Genomic DNA, 19,487 nt, shown 5'->3' with positions numbered 1-19,487 from the left:
TTTATGGTCTTGTTTCAGAGTCAATTGTTCATATCAATGTTCACCAATGTAATATCCACCAAACAATATTTCAACAAATTAAATGCCTAGGAATAGAGTTACTGCACATTTTAAGGGAATTTGTGAGCAATTTCTGCAATGCAGCATTTAGTCATACACATCCGTAATGGTGTTTGCAAGAGTCAACGGCTGTCTAAAGTTGCATAGCTTGACACAGTTATAACTCACATATGGTCACAGGTTTCCTCCGACTTATGGATGCTCTGATGATGTCAGAACCATGGATCCTGTCTCTGTGACGCCTTGACTTTGTCTCATAGAACCACTCTCCAGTCAGGTACTTCAGCTTGCCCTTGTCACGTTCTTGCTTTTGTAGATTCCTAAGTGGAGAGAGGGTAAACGTTCAAAATATGGACACTTAACAATAGAAAACCAGTAATGGAGACCAGGCAGAGGCAATACAATAAGTTGATGACAGCTTATGTCAGAACCTGGAAAACCTTGAGTTCCCTGCTAGTAGGGGCATTTACAGTAACATAAGCATATGTGCTGGTTTTTTTAAAGAAGGTGCATGCTGTTAGTTATGAATCTGTGATGTAATCCTTGTTATGAGTCTCATGTATTACAGTTGTTTCACATGATTGCAACAATACCTTGTCAACATTTCTTGTGAACAAAACACAGTGCAATCAAGCACACGTTTGAATTAATGTTGTCTAAGTGTGTGTGTGTGAGAGAGAGAGAGACAGAGAGAGAGAGTGCGAGAGAGAGAGCGAGAGAGAGAATGAGAGAGAGAGAATGAGAGAGAGCGCGAGAGAGCGAGAGAGAGAGAGAGAGAGAGAAAATGTAATATTCAAACCATTTATATGTTGAATCAATTGTGAAAAAGTAGTAGAAAATACACCCAGTAAGTTTTTAAATACAAAAACAGTAGAAGAAGGTGCACCCAGTAAGTTTTTAAATACAAAAACAGTAGAAGGTATACCCAGTAAGTTTTTAAATACAAAAGCAGTAGGAGGTATACCCAGTAAGTTTTTAAATACAAATGCAGTAGAAGGTATACCCAGTAAGTTTTTAAATACAAAAGCAGTAGAAGGTATACCCAGTAAGTTTTTAAATACAAAAGCAGTAGAAGGTATACCCAGTAAGTTTTTAAATACAAAAGCAGTAGAATGTATACCCAGTAAGTTTTTAAATACAAAAGCAGTAGAAGGTATACCCAGTAAGTTTTTAAATACAAAAGCAGTAGAAGGTATACCCAGTAAGTTTTTAAATACAAATGCAGTAGAAGGTATACCCAGTAAGTTTTTAAATACAAATGCAGTAGAAGGTATACCCAGTAAGTTTTTAAATACAAAAGCAGTAGAAGGTATACCCAGTAAGTTTTTAAATACAAAAGCAGTAGAAGGTATACCCAGTAAGTTTTTAAATACAAATGCAGTAGAAGGTATACCCAGTAAGTTTTTAAATACAAATGCAGTAGAAGGTATACCCAGTAAGTTTTTAAATACAAAAACAGTAGAATGTATACCCAGTAAGTTTTTAAACACAAAAGCAGTAGAAGGTATACCCAGTAAGTTTTTAAATACAAAAGCAGTAGAAGGTATACCCAGTAAGTTTTTAAATACAAATGCAGTAGAATGTATACCCAGTAAGTTTTTAAATACAAATGCAGTAGAAGGTATACCCAGTAAGTTTTTAAATACAAAAACAGTAGAAGGTATACCCAGTAAGTTTTTAAATACAAATGCAGTAGAAGGTATACCCAGTAAGTTTTTAAATACAAAAGCAGTAGAAGGTATACCCAGTAAGTTTTTAAATACAAAAGCTTGAATTCTGTCACAACTTTGTGTTTTTATTGTTTATGAAGCTCTTCACATATCTCAGCAGTATGTTTTTTATTTTAAAATGCCTTTGTAGTCAACCCAAACCAACATTTTTATTATTAAACAAATTAGGATAAAAATAATAAGGAAACAGACATTTCTATTAAATACATGCTCAATAACTTTGGTGACTAATAAGTATTTTTTAAGCTGGATGTATCAATGTGTAGTTCAAACGTTCATAATCTATGAGCACAATTATTGTCTTACTTCAATTAGCCACATTATCCCTAAAAACAACTGTTTTTATGCATGCTGTTCTGCACCATTTTCCCTTATATTTTCCCCTACATGGGCCAGCCCCCTAGCAATTTGAGTTCTAGCCAATGAGCTACAGCCCCTCGCCATTTGAGTGACAGCTAGCAAAACATACACACAGTAGAGTGAGAGAGAGAGAGCAATGACGTGGTGCACATATCTGCACATATGTGCGGTAGTACGCAATTTTTGGGGACCACTTTTGGGGACTACTTTCAGAACCACAGAACTACTGGCTAAAAAAGTATACAAAGGTACCAGAGAATCTCTTTAATATCTTGGAGTTTCCCCACACTGCTATAATACTTTTCTTTAACCCTGCCACTGTTTTCCAGGGCGTGTCCTCAGGGCATGTGCTTACCATCTGGCAAGCATCTTCACAGACATTTTCAACCTCTCCTTGTCCCAGTCTGTAATCCCCACATTTTGAAGCTGACTACCATCATTCCTGTTCCCAAAAACTCTAAGGCATCCAGCCACAATGAATACCGCCCTGTAGCACTCACATCTGTAATAATGAAGTGCTTTGAAAGGCTGGCACACATCAACTCTATCATCTCAGACACTCTGGACCCAATCTAATTTGCACACAGCCCTGACAGATCCACAGACAACTCACTCTCAACTCTAAGGCATCCTGTGAACTCACTTCACACGCTGTTCCTCGGCCCTCTTCAGATCTGTGTCCCTCTTTAATACGGACAGGATCATCTCCTGCTCCTCCTCCGTCAGGTAACTCAGGTCAATCATGGTGCCAAGCCCACTCTGCAGGTCTTATCTCTTCTCAGAAAACAAAATGGTTGCCAATTCCACTCAAAGCCACTGTTCAGGGTGTCTGTGATGGTGATGGTTCTCCCTAGTTTGGGTCAGTGGCTTGGTGGAGAATCCAGGTATAGTTATGGGTTATTGGAATTCCAGCAGCCCCTGGTACAGAGGTCCTTGAAGTCAACGTATGGGTTAGTGAAGGTGGTTTATGTGCTAAAGTCCAGGCGTCAGTTGAGTTTCCAAAGGCTCATATTCAGTGGGTAGATGGCTGGATGAGGGGACCTCTGTCTCAATCTCAGTATTACTGATTCACTTTTTGCACTCTCCTTGCTGAAGGGGAATGTATTGCCAGGTTTGTATGGACGCGGTAGGGTTAACTTGGTGCAGCTGCTCGTATATGTGTGGTGGTGGTCTGTCAGTGATCCATCATTAGCACCTGCAAAACACAGCAAAACACAATATAAGTCTAATTTTAAAAATCTATAATAATAATTCTTCTTTTAGACAGACACTAAAACATACAGACCTGCATCTTCTTACATATTCTCTAAACACTTTCATGATCTTTTATTGAAAACATTTGTCCCTTTAGTAGCTTTTTATTCCAGAGCCTTTTCATCAAGTATTCAAATGTAATAATTTCCCATGATTGGGGTAACAGGCAGGATGCCATTTTCCCATATCAACCTCACGAGTCAGAGTGAGGCGTTGTGATTATAGGAGACATGTGATACGGTATTGTCAGCTGACTGAGAGAATGTGGCGTTTGAACACTCTTAAAAACATGTTGAGTGGATTCCCGTAGAGAAAGCCCTAGTTGTTCTAAAATTGAATTAAGCTTAACTCAAATTAGGCACCAGTTTAGGACTTGTATCCATATGGAAAGGCCATTTTATTTTCCTACAATCAGTTTTTGTTTCAGTTACGGTTTAAGTTATAGTATCAGTAAACGGTTCAAATGACGAAGAATTAACTTGTTTAGGTGAACTTCGAACTGGAGCTGATGTGTGACGAGACAATAGGACAGTGGAATGGTGCTGTAATGGATAGCTGCCGTTTTACGGAGAATCCTCGATGAAAGGTGAGTATCGGTGAGGACACTTCTGTTCGCCTACTAACAAATTGACATCTCCTTGACCACTTATTGGTTTCCGGGTCACGGAGGAGAGAGGGCGGAGGAGAGAGCATAACATTACTGAACGTCGTCACTTCCTTTTGAACGCGGAACGAGGGAGAACTTGGTTTGTTGTTTTGGAAAGTTTTGAAAGTCTCTGAAAAAGTGATCTATTGAAAAGGTTTTGTTACTAGCTAGCTACTTTTTGAATTTGGATCCCGCAACGGGGTTGGCATCCGTTGCTGGGACTGCTGCTATCTGTCCAGGGATCCTGCCGACCAAGGGTCTGATGAGCTGCTTGGTGTAGCAGCTAGCCTAGCTGCCACTGTTAGCTGCCTATCAATCTAGCAAGTGTTACGGATACCATTATCCTGTGTGTATCCTGTGTGTGTTTCTTTTCTCTCTGTCTCCCCTCACAGGTGAACATCATCACTCCCCAATCAGTCAACAATCAACCCATCAATCAGAAGACACACCTCCTCCTGTTTCCTACCCTATCACAGTTCCTTCCCCATGGTTTAAAAACCCCATCATTTGTTTGCTCTAGAGCTCAATCTCTTTGTAAATTCCATGTTGGTAGATCTCTGTTATTCATAGATTTCGGTAGCTCAATCTCTTTGTAAATGCCATGTTGGTAGATCTCTGTTCTTCATAGATTTCAGTAGCTCAATCTCTTTGTAAATGCCATGTTGGTAGATCTCTGCTCTTCATAGATTTCAGTAGCTCAATCTCTTTGTAAATGCCATGTTGGTAGATCTCTGTTCTATATAGATTTCAGTAGCTCAATCTCTTTGTAAATGCCATGTATGTAGATCTCTCTCTTTGCGTCTTAACCTCTTCTTTTGTTTGAGCACCTCCAAATCACTTTGTCATCTCCTGTGAGTATTGTTTTGGTTATGGTGTTTGTTTGTTGCTGGTGGGAAAAGGGGAAACCAAGACAAGTCGCCCATGGGCATACACTACCCGTAGGTGAACTTTGTTAAATACACTAGTTAGAACTGGGCGGACCACCCACTGTATTTTTGGTTAGTTAGTTAGGTGTTGTTAAAATAGGCTAGTCTAGCTTAGGGGTGTTTTGAATACTTATTGTTTCTTTCCTTGGGTCCAGCTCAGCCCCTTTTCCTGCTCCCCCCATTACCGTGTGTTTATAAATAAACCCTGAGTTTGACGGTATTATTTCAGTTGTCGTGGTTATTTCGTTCACACTTACTTTGTCACGGCTATAATTTACATGAGTTATGTTACGGGTCTCATTACCATCCCCCCCCTAGACTGTCGGGCCAAAAGGGATTCGTAACATAAGTGGAGCCTCATCCGGGATCTGTCTTTACTGACACCCATGCCGCTCATGTAGATTGTGATCGTGGTATAGTTCAGTGTTGAGCGTCATAGCTGAAGTAGCAGTAGTGTTTGCTATTTTCTTTGGCTCTTGTGAAGTAGTGTAAGATGGCTACTTTTGATTTGAAGTCCTTTTTGGATAATCCTTCGTGGGAGGTTTTTGATAAATGTCGTAGAGTTGATTTAATGACCTTGGCTGACCATTATTCAATATCGATTCCGCAGAGTGTAGTTAAGGCGGAGGTTAAACAGCTAGTGTTAAATGTATTGTTGGAAGAGCAGGTGCTTGTGTTACCGCTGTCTGAGTCTACTACCCCTATAGGGGATGTTGCTGCTCCTGTAAGCCCATTGGTGTCTGAGAATGAGGGCGAGGCTAAAACACCAGCCACATTGTCCCGTTTTGATCCACTCTCCCCACTGTCAAATGGTGATGCCAGGAGGGATGTCCGTTTAGCACAGTTCCAACTAGAGGTGGAAGAGAGCCCGAATTAGGCGAGAGACTCTCCAGTTGGAGATGTGTAAAATTGAGGCAGAAAAAGAAAGAGAACAACGGCATTTGGAGATGTGTAAAATTGAGGCAGATAGAGAACAAAGGCAGTTGGAGTTCAAAATGCGCCAGATGGAACTGGAGGCAGAGACAGCAAGGCTAGCCTTTGTTCCTACTGTGCCTGTTTGTGAGCCGTCCTCAAACACGTTTGACATTAGTAGGCAGATAGCCTTAGTACCTTTATTCAGAGAGTCGGAGGTTGACTCCTATTTTTGTGTATTTCAGCGTATAGCCGTAGCATTGAAGTGGCCTGAAGAGGTATGGTGCCTATTACTTCAGTGTAAATTAACTGGTAAAGCCCAAGAGGTTTTGTCAGCGCTACCTCTAGAGGACAGTTTGAATTATGAAGTGGTCAAAGCTACTGTTCTTCGTGCCTATGAGCTTGTGCCCGAGGCATACCGACAGAGATTTAGGTCTCATAGAAAGTCTTCTAGTAAGACTTATGTGGAATTTGCTAGAGACAAGGGAAATCTGTTTGATAAATGGCATGCTGCTAGTAAGGTAACTGATTTCAACTCTCTCCGGGAGTTAATCTTGTTGGAAGAGTTTAAAAATTGCTTACCCGAACGCATTGTAGTTTACCTAAACGAACAGAAAGTATCCTCCCTGGCAGAAGCGTCTGTGTTGGTAGACGAGTTTGTGTTGACGCACAAGAGTGTGTTTTCGGCTCAAACTGAGAGTAGAACCACTGAGTTTCCTACCTTTAGCCCTAGTCGACCAGCAGTGGTATATCAAGCACGCCAGAAGACTGAGCGTTCCTGTTTCTATTGTCATAAAGTGGGACATATGATTAATGATTGCTTCCTGCTTAAACGCAAACAAGGGATGCCTCTTCGTGCCAAGCCACCAACAGGTGTTGGTCTAATTCGTACGGTTGTGAGGTCTGCAACAAAACAGGTGCCTCAGAGTAACTGTAGTTTGAAAGACTCAGTCCCCGACCGCAGTTATGAACCATTCATTTCCGAGGGGTTTGTGTCCCTAACGAATGACGAAGCGTCTCAGCGTCCGGTTAAAATCCTTAGAGATACTGGTGCGGCGCAGTCGTTTATATTGTCTGATGTGTTGCCCTTATCTGACGATACATACTGTGGTTCCAGTGTGTTAGTGCAGGGTATTGAAATGGGTTTTGTCCCCGTGCCATTGCACTTTGTGAAAGTACACTCTGAGTTAATCAGTGGAATATTCAGAGTGGGGGTACGTCCTAAGTTGCCAGTGAAAGGTGTGACCTTTATAATGGGTAACGATATTGCCGGAGGAAAGGTAGTACCCGTATTGGAAGTATTGGATAAAAGTGACCACTCTCTCTCGAATGAGATGGCACAGAGTTATCCACATGTGTTCCCCGCTTGTGCTGTCACTCGTGCTCAGGCACTACAAGAGGGTGACGTGATAGATTTGTCGAACACTGTTCTGTTCAGAGGATGATCAAGAGGATGGATTGTGTGATACCTCTGAGAAGTTGATCACCTCTGACAAACAGCCCAGGAAAGAATTAAAGAACGTTGAACTTATTGCTTATGCAATACAGTTACCAGTCACTCGTGAGCAGCTGATTGCTAACCAAAAGGTTGACAACAAACTTGCTAAATGTTTTACTAGTGTTGTCTCATTGGAAGATGTGAAGAAGAAGAACGTGGCTTACTTCATTGATGGTGATCTCCTCATGCGTAAATGGAAATCCCATGTTGACGCGGGTGGAGATTGGAATGCTGTTTACCAAATAGTGATTCCTACAGCCTTTCGACAAAATGTGTTATCCCTTGCTCATGATCACCAGTGGTCTGGTCATTTAGGAATTACAAAGACGTATGATCGGATCCTTCGACATTTCTTTTGGCCGGGTTTAAAACAAGATGTGGCTCAGTTCTGTCGGACATGCCACACATGTCAGATAACAGGAAAACCAAATCAGGTTATTCCTCCCGCTCCTCTTTGTCCCATACCTGTCATAGGTGAACCATTTGAGCATGTGGTGGTTGATTGTGACGGACCGTTACCGAAGACAAAATCGGGTAACCAGTTTTTGTTAACGATAATGTTTATGGCTACAAGATACCCCGAGGCTATTCCTCTGCGAAGGATTACAGCCCCAGTAGTGAGTAAGCAATTACGAGTTTTTGTCTCGTGTCTAATGATTGTTGTATGTTTTGCAAGGTTGTTGACTTTGTTATTGTTGTGAGTATTCATTAATACTGTGGTCGCAATCCCCCCTAGGGTTGCTCTTTTAAGGGTGGGAGTGTTACGGATACCATTATCCTGTGTGCGTGTATCCTGTGTGTGTTTCTTTTCTCTCTGTCTCCCCTCACAGGTGAACATCATCACTCCCCAATCAGTCAACAATCAACCCATCAATCAGAAGACACACCTCCTCCTGTTTCCTACCCTATCACAGTTCCTTCCCCATGGTTTGAAAACCCCATCATTTGTTTGCTCTAGAGCTCAATCTCTTTGTAAATGCCATGTTGATAGATCTCTGTTCTTCATAGATTTCGGTAGCTCAATCTCTTTGTAAATGCCATGTTGGTAGATCTCTGCTCTTCATAGATTTCAGTAGCTCAATCTCTTTGTAAATGCCATGTTGGTAGATCTCTGTTCTATATAGATTTCAGTAGCTCAATCTCTTTGTAAATGCCATGTATGTAGATCTCTCTCTTTGCGTCTTAACCTCTTCTTTTGTTTGAGCACCTCCAAATCACTTTGTCATCTCCTGTGAGTATTGTTTTGGTTATGGTGTTTGTTTGTTGCTGGTGGGAAAAGGGGAAACCAAGACAAGTCGCCCATGGGCATACACTACCCGTAGGTGAACTTTGTTAAATACACTAGTTAGAACTGGGCGGACCACCCACTGTATTTTTGGTTAGTTAGTTAGCTGTTGTTAAAATAGGCTAGTCTAGCTTAGGGGTGTTTTGAATACTTATTGTTTCTTTCATTGGGTCCAGCTCAGCCCCTTTTCCTGCTCCCCCCATTACCGTGTGTTTATAAATAAACCCTGAGTTTGACGGTATTATTTCAGTTGTCGTGGTTATTTCGTTCACACTTACTTTGTCACGGCTATAATTTACATGAGTTATGTTACGGGTCTCATTACCATCCCCCCCTAGACTGTCGGGCCAAAAGGGATTCGTAACACAAGGTTTCCACGAGGGCTAGAATGCATACCATGAGACAGTTAGACCTTGTGGCTGGAACCGAGCATTGTGTTGGGCTTGTGACTGTCTAGATCCATGCTGTTTGTTTCTATTTCCATTATCACTGCGACCTGCTCTGTCCGGAACTGCGAGGACTAACAGTGTAGCCTACGTTGCTACCATGACAAAGACCAAAGCCGGTGGGAGTACTGTTGAAGAAAGTGGTTTCTCTCTATCATGGGTGAAGGGTCTTTTAAACAAACAAAAAGACTTCTAACTGCAGTTGTTACAAAAACTAGAAAATAGCTACAAGTTTTGTGCCCAACACTGGTGGAGTCAACTAATAAAATAATGGACGACCAGACCAGCGAGGTCCAGGACCTGAAGAACAGTTTGCAGTTCTCTCAGGGTCAGCTCGATGAGTTTAAACAGGAAACCGGCAAGATGACAGCAATCTGTAAGTCATTGAGAGAGGACATCAGTTCTGTATGTGAATCCATGATAACAATGACAGAGAAATCAGATTATCTCGAGGGACAATCAAGGCGGATCAACATTGTTGTGGACGGAATTGCAGAATGTCCACATGAGACCTGGACGCAGTCTCAAGACAAAGGGAGGGAAATGATCTTGGAGAAACTGAAGATGGACCACAGGAAGATTGAGGTAGAGCATGCCCACAGGACTGGAAAACCCACCCCCGGCCCAGGTGACAGACCCAAGCCGATAGAGGTCAAGTTCCTGAGGTTCAGGTACAAGGTAGCTGTTCTGGAAAGAGACAAAAACTTGAGACGACGTCTATCCGGAAGCTGTGCACCAGAAGAGAAAATAACTTATCCCGGCCATGTAAGCTGCCAGAGCAAGTGGGGACAGTGCTTACATCCGCTACGACAGGCTCATTGTCCACCCTCCCTCCCAAAAGCCTGGAAGGGATGAGAGAACCAAGCCTATGGGTTTGTAGCTTCAACCCCGCAGCACACACACACACACTTAAACACACCAACTGATTAATGGAATGCTGAATGTTTTCAAAAAAATATATCTTGCTTTGTTTGTTCTTTTCCATATTAATGTGCCTTGCAAAAGTATTCATCCCCCTTGGCGTTTTTCCTATTTTGTTGCATAGCAACCTGTAATTTAAATTTATTTTTATTTGTATTTCATGTAATGGACATACACAAAATAGTCCAAATTGGTGAAATGCAATAAAATAAAAAAACTTGTTTCAATTTTTTATTTATTTTTTATAAACGGAAAAGTTTGCCCTTTGCTATGAATATATGTATTCACCCCCTTTGCCATGAAGCCCCTAAATAAGTTTTGGTGCAACCAATTATCTTCAGATGTCACATAATTAGTTAGATTGCACACAGGTGGACTTTATTTAAGTGTCACATGATCTCAGTATATATACATCTGTTCTGAAAGGCCCCAGAGTCTGCAACACCACTAAGCAAGGGGCACCACCAAGCAAGCGGCACCATGAAGACCAAGAAGCTCTGCAAACAGGTCAGGGACAAAGTTGTGGAGAAGTACAGATCAGGGTTAGGTTATAAAAAATATCAGAAACTTTAAACATCCTACGGAGCACCATTAAATACATTATTAAAAAATGGAAAGAACATGGCACCACAACAAACCTGCCAAGAGCGGGCCACCCACCAAAACTCACGGACCGGGCAACGAGGGAATTAATCAGAGAGGCAACAAAGAGACTAAAGATAACCCTGAAGGAGCTGCAAAACTCCACAGCAGAGATTGGAGTATCTGTCCATAGGACCACTTTAAGCCACACACCCCACAGAGCTGGACTTTACAGAAGAGTGGCCAGAAAAAAGCCATTGCTTAAAGAAAAAAATAAGCAAACACGTTTGGTGTTCGCCAAAAGGAATGTGGGAGACTCCCCAAACATATGGAAGAAGGTACTCTGGTCAGATGAGACTAAATTTGAGCTTTTTGGACATCAAGGAAAACGCTACACCTTTCACCACTCCAAGAACATCATCCCCACAGTGAAGCATGGTGGTAGCAGCATAGTGCTGTGGAGATGTTTTTCATCGGCAGGGACTGGGAAACTGGTCAGAATTGAAGAAATGATGGATGGCATTAAATACAGGGAAATTATTGAGGGTCTTCCAGAGATTTGAGACTGGGACAGAGGTTCACCTTCCAGCAGGACAATGACCCTAAGCATACTGCTAAAGCGACACTCGAGTGGTTTAAGGGGAAACATTTAAATGTCTTGGAATGACTTAGTCAAAGCCCAGACCTCAATCCAATTGAGAATCTGTGGTATGACTTAAAGACTGCTGTACACCAGTGGAACCCATCTAACTTGAAGGAGCTGGAGCCTTGAAGAATGGGCAAAAATCCCACTGGCTAGATGTGCCAAGCTTATAGAGACATACGCCAACAGACTTGCAGCTGTAATTGACTTTGGGGGGGGTGAATAGTTATGCAAGCTTAAGTTTTCTGCCTTATTTCTTGTTTGTGTCACAATAAAAAATATTTTGCATCTTTAAAGTGGTAGGCATGTTGTGTAAATCATATGATACAAACCACCAAAAAAATCAATTTTAATTCCAGGTTGAAAAAAAATAATAATAAATACCACATTTACATAAGTATTCAGACCCTTTACTCAGTACTTTGTTGAAGCACCTTTGGCAGTGATTACAGCATCGAGTCTTCTTGGGGATGATGCTACAAGCTTGGCACACCTGTATTTGGTTAGTTTCTCCCATTACTCTCTGCAGATCCTCTCTGGCTGGGCCACTCAAGGACATTCAGAGACTTGTCCCAAAGCCACTCCTGCGTTGTCTTGGCTGTGTGCTTAGGGTCGTTGTCCTGTTGGAAGATGAACCTTCGCCCCAGTCTGAGACTCTGGAGCAGGTTTTCATCAAGGATCTATCTGTACTTTGCTCCATTCATCTTTGCATCGATCCTGACTAGTCTCCGAGTCTATGCCGCTGAAAAAAACATAGGGATGGTGCCAGGTTTCTTCCAGACGTGAAGCTTGGCATTCTTGTTTCTCATGGTCTGAGAGTCTTTAAGTGCCTTTTGACAAACTCCAAACGGGCTGTCATGTGTGCCATCTGGCCAGTCTACCAGAAACGCCTGATTGGTGGAGTGCTGCAGAGATGGTTGTCCTTCTGGAAGGTTCTCAAATCTCCACAGAGGAACTCTAGAGCTCTGTCAGAGTGACCATCGGGTTATTGGTCACCTCCCTGACCAAGGCCCTTCTCCCCCTTCAATGCTGCAGACATTTTTTGGTACCCTTCCCTAGATCTGTGGCTCAACACAATCCTGTCTCGGAGCTCTACGGACAATTTCTTGGTTTTTGCTCTGACACGCACTGTCAACTGTGGAACGTTATATAGACAGGTGTGTGTCTTTCCAAATCATGTCCAATCAATTGAATTTATCACAGGTGGACTACAATCAAGTTGTAGAAACATCTGATATCACCAATGTCAAGGATGGAAACAGGATGCACTTGAGCTCAATTTCGAGTCTCATAGCAAAGGGTCTGAATACTTAAGTAAATAAGATATTTAACATTTTTATAAATTAGCAAACATTTTCAAAAGCCTGTTTTCACTTTGATATTATGGGGTATTGTGTGTAGATTGCTGAGGAAAATGTTTTATTTAATCCATTTTAGAATAAGGCTGTAATGTAACAAAATGTGGAAAAAGTCTAGGGGTCTGAAAACTTTCCGAAGGCACGGTATATATCATAAGTATGTGGTACTGGTGATGTTTAACTCCAATCGTTATTGAGATTTGGTATTTTGCGCAGTGCAAGACAAAAACATAGGCCAATGTCATAGGCCTATCATCAACCAATCAAATCCTTTCGGGCTAAACTTGGAGAGGATATTTAGGACTAACTAATTTTAAAAAGTGTGCTTTGACATAGAGCTACACAAGTAAGTAAATAGCCGTATTAGACTGAAAGATATAAGGTAATTTCATCAAACTTGTGAGGCTCTCCATGTACATTAGTTGCTCATTCAACATCTCTGCTGCTACTTCACTCAATCCTGTTTTAAAAGACTCCCATACTAGCTGTTTCACATTCCCTGAGACCAACCAGAAATGTTTCCTTTGACAAATATTCCCAGATTTTCATAAAACAGCCACACGTGGTCTCTTGTTTCTACATCATCAAAATTTTCACAAGTCAAAAGAGTAGGCTATAGCCCACTAGGTGCGTGTCTTTTGGTGCAGCGGGAGCAGGCAGGGGTAGTGCTGCCAGAGTGTCGCTCAGGCACTTATCCCAATGCTGCTGGTTTAGTAAAGTTAGTTCAAAGTTGAATTTCTTGGAAGATCACATAATGATTCATTATTATACAACATAACCAAATATAATAGCATAGTATAACGTTACTGTTACAACAAAAACACCACCTAATTTCTTGTTAAATGTTCGGATGGTTAGCGAAATAGTCCCCAAAAAATGATAATACGACCAAAACTCAACCACACAAAGCACTAGCCAGAATGTGCTTGGATTAAAACAAAATACAGGAAGGCTATATAGTTTGTTAACACCATATGCTCTAATTTGCTCACTAAACAGTAACTCCAGAAGATCCAAATGTATATTCCCATGAAACTGATTGAGATCAAGTGATTGGTATGCAGACAAAGTTTGAAGATTCACTGGTAAAACGTGAAGAATTATCATTCACAATTGACAGTGATGATAGACTATTTTGGTGTGGGGGTGCTGCCCACTCTAGCTCACATCAACACCATCATACCAGGCACCCTGGACCATTAGAATTCACATAACGCCCCAACAGATCCACAGATGACGCAATCTCTATTGCACTCCACACTGCCCTCTGACACCTCTGTGAGAATGCTGTTCATTGACTACAGCTCAGCGTTCAACACCATAGTGCCCTTCAAGCCCTCCACTAAACTAAGGACCCTGGGACTGAACACCTCCCTCTGCAACAGGATCCTGGACTTCCTGATGGTCCGCCCCAGGTAGTGAGGATAGGCAACAACACATCCGTCATGCTGACCCTCAACACGGTTGCACCTCAGGGATGTCTGCTTAGTCCCCTTCTGCAGTCCCCGTTCACCCATGACTGCGTGGCCGTGTACGACTCCAACACCATCATTAAGTTTGTTGACGACACGAAGGTGGTAGGCTTGATCACCGACGACGACAAGTCAGCCTATAGGGAGGTCAGACTAATGGCAGTGTGGCGCCAGGACAACAACCTCTCCCTCAAAGTCAGCAAGACAAAAGAGCTGATCGTGGACTACAGGAAACATAGGACCGAGCACGCCCCCATTCACATCGACAGGGCTGTAAGGATCTATCATGGTCCACACACACCAAAACAGTCGTGAAGAAGGCACAACAATGCCTCTCCCCCCTCAGGAGGCTGAAAAAAAGTGGTATGGGCTCTCAGATCCTCAAAAAGTTCAACAGCTACACCATTGAAAGCATATTGACTGGCTGCATCACCGCTTGGTATGGCAACTGCTTGGCATTTGACAGCAAGGCGCTACAGAGGGTAGTGCGTACAGCCCAGTACATCACTAGGGCCGTGCTCCCTGCCATCCAGGACCTCTATACCTGGCGGTGTCAGAGGCAGGCCCACATTTTTTTGTCAAAGACTCCACCCATCCAGGTCATAGACTGTTCTCTCTGTAACCGCACGGCAAGCGGTACCAATGGACCAAGTCTGCAACGAACAGGACCCTGAACAGCTTCTACCGTCAAGCCATAAAACTGCTAAATAGTTAGTTATATAGTTGCCCAGACCCTTTTTGCACAAACTTGTTTTTAACTAATCACATACGCTGATGCTACTGTTTATTTTCTATCCTGTTGCCTAGTCACTTTATTCCTAGTTATATGTACATAGATAACTCAATTACCTCGTACCCCTACACATCGACTTGGTACTGGTACCCCGTGTATCTAGCCAAGTTATCATTCATTGTGTATTTCTTATTACTTTTATTATTACGTGTTTTACTTTTCTATTATTTTCTCTCTGCATTGTTGGGAAGTTTCACTGTTAGTCTACACCTGTTGGTTACGAAGCATGTGACTAATAACATTTTATTTGATTGGATTCCTTTGACCACACAGTCCCAGATCATTGGTACTCTGTTGTAACATGCAAGCATTCCTTTTGGTGTTCTAAGAGTTTCCTTCAAGACAGCTCGTGGTGTATGAAGGAGATTGGCGCTCGATAGTTAATTTCCATTCGATGTTAATCAGTGGGCTCGTCACAAGGTAGATTTGTCATACACTACATGACCAAATGTATGTGGACACCTGCTCATCTAACATCTCATTCCAAAATCATGGGCATTAATATGGAGTTGGTCCCCCCCTTTGCTGCTACAACAGCCTCCACTCTTATGGGAAGGCTTTCCACTAGATGAGGCAACATTGCTGCGGGGACTTGCTTCCATTCAGTATTGCTTCCAAGACCATTCGTGAGATCGGGCACTGATGTTGGATGATTAGGCCTGGCTCGCAGTCGGCGTTCCAATTCATACCAAAGGTGTTCGATGGAGTTGAGGTTAGGGTTCTGTGCAGGCCAGTCAAGTTCTTCCACACCGATCTCTACAAAACACTTCTGTAGGGACCTCGCTTTGTGCACGGGGGGGCCTAAGGGCCTACCCCAAACTGTTGCCACAAAGTTAGAAGCACAGAATAGTCTATAATGACATTGTATGCTGTAGCATTAAGATTTCTCTTCACTGGAACTACTGCACACTTATTTGCCATAGAATGATACGTGGCTGGCCCGGTTGAGATCTAAACACCTGATAAAATCTCACCATTAGCACAAAGCAGGATATTATGCAACATCAGTGAGAGGTGCCTTTGACTATATTTGGAAGCGAAATCGTTCTCTATTCAATCACAGAACTGTTGAATTCTGCTGGCTCTGAGGTTGAGTCATAAGTGAGCCATAAAGAGGTGCTTCATTGTGAGGTGAAAAGGGAACAGATAGGGAACAGACAGGGAACAGGGAGGGAGGGGCAGCATCCCAAATGGCACCCTATACAGTATAGTGTATTACATGTCACCAGAGCCCTATAGGCCCTGATCAAAAGTAGTGCACTGAATAGGGAATGGTATGCAACTTGGGACCCAAGCAAATCATCCCCAACTTGTTGTATCAATAATAATCAAATAATATTTCTGTATTTTGTAGATCTCTTTTGACAAAGACAAGAAAGACACAGTGTGCAACTTTGCATCCATAAAGCCTCATTGGCCACCCCTCCAATAGCTGTGGTGTTCTTGAGCAATTTAGATACATTTAGATAATACTTTTGCTAAAGACCATGTAATGGAACCCAATTCATAATGTATAATTGTGTCATGTATGAATTTAGATGTAGAGTATAGTTTAAATAATCTGAAATTATTGCGCACAAGATGATTTAATAAATTGTCATCACAGAGAGAATCTGCTCAACCTGGAGCAGGGTGAAATTGCCCCTAGACGCTGATCTTGGGTCAGTTTAGCATTTTCCTTACCTAATGGTTAAGATTAGGATTGGGGAGGGGAAGCTGATCCTAGATCTGTACCTAGGGGCAACTTCACCACGGGGCGCACAGCCTCATCAAATACATGTTTCCATTTTCCATTTTCCATCATTTAGCAGATGCTCTTATCCAGAGTGACTTAGAGTTCTTGCATTAATCTTAAGATAGATAGGTGGGACAACCTCATATCACAGACATAGTAAGTACATGTTTCCTCAATAAAGCAGCTATCAGCAAATTTCCATACTGAACATGGTGGAAATTAACTATCAATCTCCTTTACACAACTGGTGAGTTGTCTTGAAGGAAACTATTAGAGCACCAAAATGAATGCTTGCATGTTACAACAGAGTACCAATGATCTGGGACTGTATGACTGTGGTCAAAGGAAACCAAATCAATGTGACTGGCAAAGCTTGAGGTACTAGGGGATTACCAATCATCTTCACCATTTTACAAAAATTTAACTAGGCAAGTCAGTTAAGAACAAATTCTTATTTTCAATGATGGCCTAGGAACAGTGGGTTAACTGCCTTGTTCAGGGGTAGAACAACAGATTTTTACCTTGTCAGCTCAGGATTTGAGCTGATTTGAGCTAGTCCAACGCTCTAACCACTAGGCTACTCTGCAGCCCATAAACAGAGCACATCATTAACTTTAAAGAATGCTACAAATCCTGTTTTCCCCAAGGGGACTGGTTGCTTTGCTATGTACACAATCAGATTAGCCTTCATTTCCTTACTTGCAGCAGTAGCACTTCCTTCAGAGAATGGAAGTTTGAACCAAGACAACTATGCCAGTGATAAGCAATATGGGCACATATATTGCTTGTAGTCGTCCATGTGTCTTTCAATGTTGTAGCGAATGTATCGTAAAATAGGTTAGAACAAAATGGCTAATGGAGCTACAGTAAAATACTTCTATTCGTTCTTTGTCACCGGATGAAATGCATGAGACTGAAATAAAAACAGACAACTAATGTATAAATCTACTAACTAAGTTCCACAATCAGAGGCAGTACACTTAGGGTGGCAGGTAGGTTAGAGTGTTGGGACAGTAACCAAGAGGTTGCTTGTTTGTAATCCCTGAGCCGGCGAAGTGGAAAAATCACCCGTTCTGCCCTTGAGCAAGGCAGTTAACCCCACAACTGCTCCCTGATGATGTTGATTAAGGCAGCCCCCTGCTCTTCTTTGACTCAGAGGGGTTGGGTTAAACGCGGAAGACACATTTCGGTTGAATGTTTTTCAGTTGTGCAACTGACTAGGTGTCCCCTTTCTCTACACTGGCCTTTAAACCTGACATGTTTTCCCAATGCCCGTAGGGGCGGATCAGTCTATGAATAGGCAGCTAAGGAAAGATCTCAGATAAAAATATACATAACTATTTTCATTTACAATCTGGGCTACCCTTGGTTTAGGTTTGTTATACGCTGTTGAACACATTTGAAAATCTGGCCTTTAGATCTCACCAACCACATATCATTCTATGGCAACTCGATGTACTGTACAAATTATTTGTATGCTAGAAGCAGGATGTATGCTTATAGGGATTTTACCCCCCCCCCCCCCCCCCCCCCCCCCTACTTTACACAACTGGTGAGAAGTTTTGAAAGAAACGCTTAGAGCACCAAAAGGAATGCTTGCATGTTACAACAGAGTACCAATGATCTGGGACTGTGTGGTCAAAGGAAAATATCTGAAAATATGTGAGATCAATGTTAAGCCACAGGTTTGCAGAGAACATAACACAAATGTCAATGGAGTGTACCATTTTTTGGTATTTGTTTACGGTGGTTTATGGTTGTAGGTGAAACATCTAATGAGTGTAGCTTGCATAAGCACGTCTGCCCTGTGCTTGCTCACTTCCGAGAGCTCACCAATTTAGAGGTTGACTTGAGCGTGCAGCATCCAAGACTCCTGGCACAAGTATTTTCAATTGAGACCAATGGAAGCTGATATTTTAAAGGAGGCCTGTCCACCTGGGCTCTGGAGTTGAAGTTTCCCCTAGGTACAGATCTAGGATAAACTTCTCCTCCCCCAACACTAACCATTAGTGGAGGGAATTCAAAACTGACCCCAGATCAGGGTCTAGGGTCAAATTCACACACACCATTGCCCTTGGATTTAACAATACCTTGGATTAACTTTTAACTGGCCTTTCAACAAAGCATGAACATGCATGAAAAATAATTATTCCCAAAATGTATGTCCTCCTATCATTTTAATGTTGTGATCTGATATTTTTTCTAGAGCTTGGGCATACACATTATTTTTCACTGATCTGATTCATTTTAGCAGAGGCTACTGGGAGAGATACAGTTGAGTTGGAACTTCAATTGAATTTACGTAACAATGGGGAAATGGCAAAATGATCAGTTTGCAAGTTTTATTGAATCCAGGAAACAAAATTTACACGACATAAATCAAGTGCGGCAGTTGATTTACAATATGTAACATTTCCCGCAATGTATTGTTTTATGGCAAAAATATTGCGTTAGTTACAGTATTCAGAAATAGCCTTATTAAAACACGACTGTCATCATCGCACGCAATACATAGAGAAAAATAAACATTGTTTTAATTTATAATCAGAAAAAGGCAGATAACACTTACCCAAGACAAGACAACTGCGTTGCACCGTGAGAACAACTTCTTGAGTGGTCCCGAGGAGATGGATTATGTCCAAACCCAAGCACGAGGCTCAGCCGATGAGTCGAAACTCACAGCATGAAACATTTCGTTAGATGCTGACATTTCCTGGTGAGCCTCGCTACTCAATGAAAGATTGTTGATGATGAACATGTCATAAAGAAATATGAATGCTGACTTCGTTGTTCTATTGGTTTTGTGACTGTTTAAATTAGTTTAAACTAATTTATTAAGTCTGGGTGGGGATTGCGTTAGTGTGTG

The 19,487-nt window shown here is 41.9% G+C and overlaps 1 protein-coding gene across 11 annotated transcripts in view; it reads right to left on the bottom strand.

The window, feature by feature from the left end:
• Positions 1-19,487, bottom strand: part of sytl2a (synaptotagmin-like 2a) — a 46,541-nt gene extending 27,054 nt beyond the window's left edge. For 2 of the 11 annotated variants that reach the window (XM_036989759.1, XM_036989760.1), the window contains exons 1-4: positions 19,191-19,471; positions 3,223-3,345; positions 2,794-3,133; positions 229-380 (exon numbers count right to left, since the gene is read on the bottom strand). In XM_036989759.1, coding sequence (XP_036845654.1) covers positions 229-380; positions 2,794-2,894 — 253 coding nt within the window. In that variant the 5' untranslated portion in view covers positions 2,895-3,133; positions 3,223-3,345; positions 19,191-19,471. Of the gene's footprint in view, positions 1-228; positions 381-2,793; positions 3,134-3,222; positions 3,346-19,190 lie in introns of those variants that run through there. The other 9 variants (XM_036989754.1, XM_036989753.1, XM_036989756.1 and 6 more) reach the window with 9 other exon arrangements.

This window comes from Oncorhynchus mykiss, chromosome 10 (genome assembly GCF_013265735.2).
Source record: "Oncorhynchus mykiss isolate Arlee chromosome 10, USDA_OmykA_1.1, whole genome shotgun sequence".
NCBI classification, from domain to species: domain Eukaryota; kingdom Metazoa; phylum Chordata; class Actinopteri; order Salmoniformes; family Salmonidae; genus Oncorhynchus; species Oncorhynchus mykiss.
Note: the sequence above shows the minus strand (reverse complement) of the source record. Positions and strands in the feature narration are given on the sequence as shown.